Genomic DNA, 10,764 nt, shown 5'->3' on the forward strand with positions numbered 1-10,764 from the left:
GAAAAATTAATAATTTAGAAATTCCAATATGATTAGAAATATTACTATAATAATATCATGTAAAATTAATATTTAATCCTTGGTGGATAAATAGGTATTACTTAATAGTTAATATGTTTCAAGTACTATACTTAAATATTTATTACAATGTTGTGTTGTACATAATATGCGAAAGCTTGGGTATAATTCCAACTAAAATTTGTTTATAACAAAACAACTAATAAAAATAAAATAATTCCTAATAAACTTAAAAAAAAAACAACTTGTTATATTTTTCCAAGAATGGTTATTATAAAATAAAAGGTTCTTTTTAAAATTAATATTTTACATTTACTGCAGCTCTAATATTATATAAAACCTTAATAGTGTGAAAGCGTCATCTATCCTATAAAGTGTTTCATTAAGAACGCCAAATTTAATATTGTTATTACTTAATTAGAAAAAATTGCTTAGAAAAAAAATTATATGTACTTAAAGTATACATTCTTTGATTTATGTATGTAATACTACAACATCTGACATATTATTATGTCCTCCTCTACAAGCTTCAGTTCTGGTCACAAAATTTCCCATCATTAACTGACTCTGACTCTGGGTTAGTTCACAAATTTCTTCCTTAAGTTCTTAAATAGTTTGTGGTTTGTTTTTGTAGACTGACATTTTCATTAGAAGGTATTATTCTAGACTTGTAATTTTTACTAAGTCTTTACTAAGTTATAATATATCTATAATAGTAAGCATACAGCAGTTGTCAATCTAATTTATTATCTATATATTTGTGGACAGACAACAACTTACACAGTCATAAAAAATAGTTTCTCAGTGCTTGATTTATAGCAATATAAAAATTTAATTGCAGTATAAATAACTAAAATGTACATTTTTTAATTAAAATTAAAATTAATATTTTATTTTGTGTTATTTATTTTATATTGTAATAGTCATATTATATTTATAATTATCTTTATGGTTTTAATTAAGAAATTTTAAGACCATGAGTACAGGTGATCTATATTATCTATCTTGGTCCGTGCCTTTGTGGACTGTAGCCAATAACCATGAGCTAATGAGTCATAACTGTGAATTTATTTTGGTACTTCCGCCATTGATTATTTTAATTTCTATTTTCTAGTAGTTATCTAATGTTCATTTATATAATGAAAGCCAGAAAAAGTCCCCGGTAAATAGGTACTCGAAAAAATTGTGTCTAAATATTTTTAATATTTTTAAATGGCTATAATAACAACTTGCGAGTTATGAGGAAGCTTCTATTAAATTTTCAAACTTTTTGACCATGCTAAATTTTTCATCGATATTTCTAAAAAAAAAAATCAAATGTCTCAAAAAAAGTTAAAACTATTTGAAAATACTGTCAAGCATAGAAAATGCTAATAGTCTAATTAAACACGAGGTAAACATTCCAAGTAATCCGCTGTTATTCGTTTTTTGAGTTACACCAAACAAACAATATCAATTTTGTCAAAAACTGGTTTCATATAAAAAAATCCTAGAAATTTTTTACTTTTGACCACCCTATATACCAGATACCTAGATTAATTTTGCTACCAGAAACCATCCTCAAAGTTGACAATTTAAGTTTTTTCTTTATTTGAAAGTATCTTTATTAAATAGTATCTTCTTTTAATAATGCACTGTGCAGTGGCAGACTGAACTTCAATTTTAAATGACGCATTTTCATAATTATATACTTACCACTGCCACCACCATCCTAATTTTACATATAACAAAGTTATGGTGTTAATAAAATGTAATCAAAAGCAGTGGCGTAACCGGGTGGGGGGTGTTTAACCCTCCCACCACCCCATTGACATTTTCCCTCCTAATAAATATATTTTTTATAGGGTTCGGGATTGCTTGCAAGTTATAAATTTGTCTTATGAAATGGCGAAATTAAATACAAAGTTTGAATTTGCATATTTGTGTATTTTTTAACTTAAATGTACATACAATTGTCGGGAAAAATTATATTTGGATAACATTGAAAAATATCTTAAAAAATATTATGTTTGGTACAATAGGCGATAATTTTGAGATTTGGGGAGGTCGAAGCCTAATACCATACTATTATAAAATTGAATAAGCTTAAAAAAATTAAGTAAATTTTAAATACATTTTTAAGTAAAAATGGTGGAGGGCTGTTAAAGTTGTTGGTGGAGCTTGGCTACAGTTGGCCCTATGTTTGCATATGTAAGATTTCATAAGTCTCTTTGTGACAAAACTGTGTTTAAACTATATTTGACATCTAGATTATAGATTGTACGAAGTAATAAACATCAGTAGATACGTATTCGTGTATCATGGTGTTCGCATATCACATTATTCGTTATTACTTATTTATTAACCTAGTACTGTATGCCAGTATTTTTTTAAAATTAAGTTGTTATTTATTGTTGTTTATTTATTTATTTTTTTTATTGATCAGGTTTATATACCTACTTATTTTTTAGTTTTTTATTACCTAAATGCAATATGTTTTATGATTTTTCAAAAATAATATAAAAATATTGCTACATAGTACATATATTCAAGCATATTTTGAGATATTTGACTGCTTATTTAGATAATTTTTAGTGCAACAAGTCAAGTCCTGAACCTTAAATTTATTTATATACGAAAACTTTAAAAACTTGGTTTTAATTTATACTTAAAACACCCCCCATTTCATAATCCTGGCTACGCCACTGATCAAAAGAGCCAAGAGATCAGGCTTTAGCATGTAATTCTGTGCCACAGTCACGGGGTGGCACCGCCCCCTTTGAAAAGTTGACGCAACTGCATCAAAATTGAGTGCTTCAGCTCACCACTGGCACTGTGCACCAATGTGGTCCATAATAAAAAGTATATTATAAAATAATACAATGTGACATCCAGAGGCGGCTATTCTATGTCCTGTTTATTGTAATATATTTAACATTTGGTAGATAGGTAGCTGATTGGATGTTGGGTGATTAATTATTTATTATACAATTACTCATTATATTATAGTGTATCATAATGTTTTTTTTAAATGTTGCACTATAATGAGTCATTGTAAAATAAATGGTTATTTATCACCCAACATAAAATAAATTAAGAAAAAACTTTAAAAAAGTCAAAAATTATTTCAAGTCTAGTATTTGCATAGAATATATAAATGAATATTCAGTGAAAATGTCTAGTCTCGGTTGTTTGAAATTGGATATCCAGTTTTTCCCAAATATTTTATTGTTTTTAAAAGCACGCTGATCAATTTTGATAAATAATGAATAATTGTATATTATGTGACTCTCTAATTGAATATAAAATATTATATATTCAAATTTCAATCAACTATTATTGAATAACAAAAATTAGCTTATGCATGAACTATTTTTGATTTAAGGTGGTATGAACATGTCTGTCATGGATGGGTGCTTGGTTGCTGAAGAACTGGGTTATGGATGCACTGGGATTAAAACTGCTCTAGAAGCGAGTGGTTTGGGCGTAAGAAAAAAAATTATTTATAAAAACTTTATATAAATCATTTGTATTTATTAACGTTTTATGTAATTTAGCAAATGCCAGTTATAATCGGTGGAAATAAAGAACAACAAAAAAAATACCTTGGAAGGTTAATTGAAGAGCCTTTGGTAGCTGTATGTTTATTTTTCACCGTTATTAATGTTAAGTGTTATATTATGTATTTCACTAGTTTAAACTATGTACAGGCTTATGGTGTAACAGAACCTGGTGCTGGTTCAGACGTCAACGCTTTAAAAACGAAAGCTGTGAAAAAGGGTGACGAATATATCATTAATGGACAAAAAATGTGGATAACCAATGGTGGTGTGGCCAACTGGTATTTTGTGTTAGCTCGCACTGATATGGACCCTAAAGCCCCAGCAAGCAAAGCATTCACTGGTTTTATTGTTGACGCGGATACACCTGGACTTACACCTGGGCGAAAAGTATAGTAATAGTTATTTTAGTTAAACACAATTATATTTACTCATATATTTAAGGAATTAAATATGGGTCAAAAAGCTTCAGACACTAGAGGAATTACTTTTGAAGATGTCCGAGTGCCCAAAGAAAATGTGTTAACTGCTGAAGGCCAAGGCTTTAAAATTGCAATGGCAACATTTGATAAAACCAGGCCGCCAGTAGCTGCTGGAGCAGTTGGCTTAGCTCAAAGGGCATTGGATGAAGCTGCCAAGTATTCGCTTGAAAGAAAAGCATTTGGAGTGCCTATCGCTAAACACCAAGTAAATAACCTAACCATATTTACAACTAAACAGAATGTTTCAATTTCATCTTATATACTAAAAATCAACGTTATATTATTGACTATAGCAGGGGTTACCAATTAATATTTTTGGTAGGCCACTTTAGGAATCTGAAAATTTTTATTGTGTTATGTCTAGGCTGTTGCTTTTATGTTAGCTGACATGGCTATTGGTATTGAGGGTGCTCGACTTACATACATGAAAGCTGCATATGAAGTTGATCAAGGACGGCGCAATTCTTATTATGCATCGATTTCAAAAGCTTATGCTGCTGATGTGGCAAATAAATGTGCTACTGATGCTGTACAAGTATGTATTGTGCAATAGTTAGTGTAATATAATTTTATTTAACTATTATAACATCATTAATAAATTATCTCAGATATTTGGCGGAAATGGATTCAACACAGAATACCCTGTAGAAAAATTGATGAGAGACGCTAAAATATATCAAATTTATGAAGGTACTGCTCAAATCCAACGGCTGATTATTTCAAGAGACATCATTGAAAAAACCAAACAAAATATGTAAAAAAAAGTTTTTAAAACACAAATTAAATAAGTACTTTGTTATCAAAATACAAAATTAAATATTTATTTTTATATTTTAACATTGTAATGGATTGGTAAAATGTATTTGTTAAGAAATATCGTTATATAAACAGTAAATATATTTATTATTTTTAATATTTAAGCAGTCTTATATTTACCCAATTCATATGCTATCGCTTATACACATAAGAGTAAGTTAATTTGGTAGTTAGGTGCATATAAACGACTTTAACTTTCATCAAGCTAACACGTATTAATTATTTATAACAGCTGATGAAATACTCTAATGTGCATTAACGATTGCATATAAACATTGTAATTGGTGATAATAATTGGTGACCTACATTATTTATAATATATTATACAATTATCATAATAAATAAAAAAATATTAATTTTTATATTTAATAGTACACTGATGGTATTTTAGTTTTCACTAGATATGTAAAAACAGTTATTGTGTAAGCTTATAGATAAGCATTACAATTATTAATTAGGTAAATACATATATAAATTTCTTTAGGTATAATATAAAAAAAGCAATTGGAAGATAGTAACTGATAAAAATAATATTCTAATTTGTTAGTTATACACAATATAAATAAAATGTATGACATTCAGTGGCGCAAATTTAATGAAAAAACTGGGAGTACTAATCAACCCCCTTCAAATCGCTTTCATGATGTTTTTATACAACTATTTAAGTAAACGTATTACTATGTACATACTATTTAATTTAGAAAAGTGAAACTAAAAACCAAAAAAAAATTACTAAATGTATATTATATAAAATAATATAAAATCTATTTTATCCTGGTTCGAAGGATTTTAATATTTTCACTATTTTCCTTTTGATCTTAAATTGAATAGTGTTGTTATTTGAATGTCAAACATTCCTTGTACCATATTGTGTATTATTTTTAATAAGGGCAGAAGTTTGAGCATTTTCTTCAACTGTAGACTTCCTTGTAATTGGTTGACGAGTCCGCCATGCAAAATGACTGCGTGACATATCCACATCTCGGAATGTATTCAACATAAATATTGCAGTCACAGTTATAAGGAATCCACAAATTATGCCAATAATATCCTAAAATGCATATAAAATAAGAAAATGAAAAACAATTTAATTTACTGCCTCTATTGAGAAAATCAAGTACATTTAGTTGCAGGTGTTCCCATTCCTTGAATAATATTGCCGAGGCTGTTATTACAAGAGTTGTAAACATAACATAATAAACAGGTGTAACTACACTTGTGTTGAAAGTGTCTAAAGCTTTGTTCAAATAGTTCATTTGTATACACACAAATGTAATCAGCAAGACGATAAACATATAAGTTAACCAATTCGTGAATTCACTTGTACCTAATTACAAACATTTAGAAAAATATAAATATTTAATTACGAAGAACAAAATAATTTTTTTTTAAATCTATAAGTTGATACATACCTGCTATTGTTTCTCTTATAGCAAGTCCAAGTCCTTTACACCACATAACAGTTAATGAACCACTAGTTGAACACATTATAACATAAACTATAACATTTGATGAACCATATCGTGGACCAAAATAGAAGAATATTGAGAAAATTATAATCAACATTATGCTAGTATATATGATGAAGCCTAAAAAGCAAAGAAGACTTTATGAGTTATAAAAAATTATAAAAAACTCAATGCAATAAATAATTATAAGAAAACCTACCAGGTTCTGTAAGTTTCTGTAATAAATCTTCTAGGGAGTCAACGGTTTCTTCTTTTGGAGAATGAATTACCATCACCGTTGAACCAATTATACACATAAAGCAACCAATCTAAAATTATGACAATATTATTATAATTGTTTTGTACAACCCAATACTTAAAACACATCAGTTATAATTTTTAAACCATTAAGTATAAAATGTTAAACAAAAATAACAATCTATTCTCGCCAAAGAACAAAATTATTTATACAATTATACAACTTGTATGCTGAAACATAAGTTATCTATTTTAAAATCAAGTTTTGAAATGTATCACAACTTTCATTATATTACTTAATGGCTTATGGAAGCCTAAGAAATTTTATTAATTATTATACAATTGAATGTATAAATTACATTTTGAAATCTACAAAAAATGTTGAAAGAAATGCCATTGTTTCCTAAATGTATTATATTTTATTAGCTAAAAATATCATGATTAAGTGTCATGTAAATTACATAATTGTCTAACCATACTATGCTATTTTTATTTTCTGAACCTTTTAAAAAAAAATTTAGTTGATGGCAATCATTAGTAAAATTTTTATTTTATGGGTGTCAAATTTAATAAATATGACCTTATAAAATATATATTAATAAACATTATTATAGGACTTGACACAGTTGGAAATAATGTATGCATCTCATCTAATGATAATATATAATATACATATTAATAAATTACTATAGACACTTATTGTTATTATCACAAAGAAACATATAACATATATACAGAAATAATTTAAACTATTTTAATTGCTGGAATGTATTGTTTGATTTCAGAAAAATTAGAAAATATGTAGGTATGAAATTGCATGTTTTATACTATGAAGAGTAAATTTCGTGTTTATTAGTGAACAAGATTTTACGGCAACATATAAGACAATAAATATTTATCACTAATAAATTATATGAGTGCATACTCTGTATACATTGGTGTGTTCGTTTACAATTTTATCTCACTTTTTTTATAACATACCTTATTTAGTTATCTTTATATTTATTATTTTGAAAATTAATCATCAGTACTTTTATATTTTAGACTATAAAAATATTTAAAATATTTAATTTAGTTATCTATAGTAGAATAAAACATAATAATAAAAAAAAAATTAAAATATAGTAGTAAACCTAGACTACCGACTAAGTTTATAAATTACAATTATTAAAATTCCAATAATTAAATTGAAAACTTAAATGTTTAATAATAGTTTAAAATGTTTTTTAAACAGGCAAAAAACGGAAACTATGAAATTGTTTAACATTAATTTAATAATAATATTTTAATAGGTTGTTTCTTAGCTTTTTCAAAAATTATAGAAAAATAAAATTACATGGTTATTTGTGATTATTTAAATATTTAAAATTAGCTTATATAATAGACCAAGAACAGTTAACGAAAAAACCAAATCACCATTACACAACAATTGTCACTCTTTTTTGATTCAATATTTAAATCGACTATATTTATATTCACCTTTGCCAATAAATTAAGCTGTTCATTTAAATACTTCGAAGATAATATTGCTGCAACAATGACACTAAGTGCACCTAGTGGCGTAACCACTGAAGCTGGGGCAAAAGCATAAGCAGCAAAGTTAAATACTTCTCCAAAGCCCACTAATAAATAAAAAAAATCATTAACAATATACAATTTTGGTTGTATGAAAAAAAAAATTGTCTTACTCATAGATAATCCAAACCACCATAACCAATTACTTAAATATCCATATCCACCATTAGCTGCTCTGCGTCCACTTCCTAATGATATTTGAACAAGAGCTTTTTTCTTTATAATGAAACTTGCTCCTAGACAAATGAAACAATTTATTAGGCACCTAGGTTTATAAATTTTATATAATTTATAATACATAATATTACGCAATTCTGAAATATTAAATTAATTATTTTAGTTAAAAATAATACATAAATATTAAGTAACAACTGTCTATTATTTATTTATTCCATACCTATCTCTCTTGTGTCACTAACTACAAAAATAACAAATCTATGCAATGTCAAATATATATTTTTATTTGTGCAATCCCAAAAATATTTAAATTAATTAAGGTTAATAAATAATAAATAGTAATATTATTAATTGTTAAATTTTTTTTTTCTTATTGGGGTTATGGCTTTTGACAACCGAGGTCATTAGCCTGGGATACTGTGGGGGAGGGTACTGTAGGTTTTTAGCACATGTGTGTATGTGTGACAAGGATTTGTCACTAAAAATCCTGGGTATTCGCCTATCCAGGAGCTAGTGACACCGGCCAGTACATACACTCAGAATGGGTTTCGTAACTGAATGTACACACTGCGCCACTAAATTTCTTTAGTGATTGCATGTTTGATACCTTTCAACAAAAGCCTGATAATTACTAATACAATGAGGAATAAAGCTATATTTTCAATAGTAAAAGTAAAACTGTATTTTTTTTATTTTAAATAGGTAGTATACTATTATAGGTATTCTAATCAAAAAACATAAAAGTATTCCAATTATTATAGGTGAGCAACCTTTGGGAAATGAGAACCAGACTTTTTATTTTTAAATAATAATTAGTTTTTAATAATTTAAACCAAATTTCTTTAAGCTTCGGTATATTGTAACTTTTATTATCATTATTTTTTGAAAAATAAATGTTATGTGTACGCATAAAAGTTACACATTTTAATATCACAATACTATTAGTAGCTGTTAGTTATTAATTTTTTTATGTATCTATAATAGTACATTTGTACATATGTATATGAATATATAATATAAAGGTTATCAAAAATGATAACAAATGGAATGTGGAAAGAATATTAAATAAAATAATAAAGGGAGATATAAAAATTTAATAACAAACGTTGTTAACCTTTAAAACTTATCTGATAGGAAGTAAAAATGAATCAGATCATTTAATTTTAATATAATATAGATTTACATATTATATATACATACATATTGATTTAAGTTATGTATAGTAATCAATAATTAAATAAAAATATGTTGTACACTTGCACGTTTAAGATATATAACAATTTAGTTTGAAAAATCAAAAAATGTTTGCCTAGTAATCAAAACAACACTCGCACAATATTAATAATAAAACAAATTGTTAAATTTAACATGATAAATACTAACAATATATCATTTTAAATAATTTTGGTAATAATAAATGATTTTGAAGATCTTAAAAATAACATTTAAACTTGAAAATATATCAAATAATAATAAATAATATAAAATACAAACCAATAAAACCGCTCGAAGACAAAGCAAGTCCAAGACCAATATAATAATCGGTCATATCATACAATCGAATTGGTTCATCCTTGTCCATGGTAAGCAAAACTAAGTTACTTGTTATTGTGTGAACAATAAAATGGTTTAATTCACAATGAATAAAATACCAATACTGATCAGAGCTCAGACGCCATATATTTGTAATATGATCTGGTTATTGGTAAATTCAATAATCGTAGAAAAAATAACGATTATAACATGGAAATTTTAAGGTTTCACCATGATATAATAATTCACATAACACAAGAACTGAGACGGTACGAGAACGCAAAACTATTAACAAATAATAAAAATATAAAATAATGAATACTATTACTATCTGTTACAAATTACTATCTAATATCGAATAATAATAGACATACAATTAGATTGTAAACACTATACTTTAATATGAGTTATGTAAAATATCATAATAATAGTAGTATTATAGATATTAGATTATAATAGGCTTTTAGGCTACAATAGCCTATAAGAAAAGAGAATTGATCAATAAGACATGTGGTGGTGGTACTCACGGAGTACAGACCATGATTAAAGACAATTTATTGCACGGCATATTCTGATAAGGCGTGCATGAAATAACTATCAAAAATTAACCAGTAGGCAGTAGCGCTCCAAGCGGCAGTATCACAATGAACCGATAATATAATATAGATAATATCTACATAATATTATGTAGGTGTAAAATCTATGTAAAATATTGTCTTTATGTTATATTTTTGGCCCGTTTTACAATCATAGTTTAAACATCGGTTACGCTTGAATCACTTATTTTACCGGCCGAATCGGTGGTTTAACCGGAGTTTAACTATTGTAATACGGGCCCTAAGAAGATCTTCTTAGTTCATGATTTTTGAGCATAGTGCATAAACATAATAGAATTCTATTACCTATGTCTATGTTCAA

At 26.7% G+C, this 10,764-nt stretch overlaps 2 protein-coding genes across 3 annotated transcripts in view; one reads left to right on the forward strand and one right to left on the reverse strand.

The window, feature by feature from the left end:
- LOC100159764 (probable medium-chain specific acyl-CoA dehydrogenase, mitochondrial) overlaps window positions 1–5,217 on the forward strand; it is a 9,039-nt gene extending 3,822 nt beyond the window's left edge. For both annotated transcript variants that reach the window (XM_001952088.5, XM_016806244.2), the window contains 6 exons: window positions 3,383–3,483; window positions 3,555–3,635; window positions 3,708–3,947; window positions 4,002–4,244; window positions 4,404–4,574; window positions 4,648–5,217. In XM_001952088.5, the coding sequence (XP_001952123.1) occupies window positions 3,383–3,483; window positions 3,555–3,635; window positions 3,708–3,947; window positions 4,002–4,244; window positions 4,404–4,574; window positions 4,648–4,797 (986 nt within the window). In that variant the 3' untranslated portion in view covers window positions 4,798–5,217. The remainder of the gene's footprint in view (window positions 1–3,382; window positions 3,484–3,554; window positions 3,636–3,707; window positions 3,948–4,001; window positions 4,245–4,403; window positions 4,575–4,647) is intronic.
- On the reverse strand, window positions 4,820–9,914 carry LOC100168650 (magnesium transporter NIPA2; the record flags this gene model as incomplete). Its single annotated transcript, XM_016806245.1, is given in 7 exon segments — window positions 4,820–5,906; window positions 5,977–6,182; window positions 6,268–6,444; window positions 6,524–6,632; window positions 8,041–8,183; window positions 8,250–8,372; window positions 9,808–9,914. Coding segments are annotated over 7 exon segments (1,050 nt in total). The 3' UTR covers window positions 4,820–5,702.
- Between the last annotated feature and the right edge of the window lie 850 nt (window positions 9,915–10,764).

This window comes from Acyrthosiphon pisum, chromosome A1 (genome assembly GCF_005508785.2).
Source record: "Acyrthosiphon pisum isolate AL4f chromosome A1, pea_aphid_22Mar2018_4r6ur, whole genome shotgun sequence".
NCBI classification, from domain to species: Eukaryota; Metazoa; Arthropoda; class Insecta; order Hemiptera; family Aphididae; genus Acyrthosiphon; species Acyrthosiphon pisum.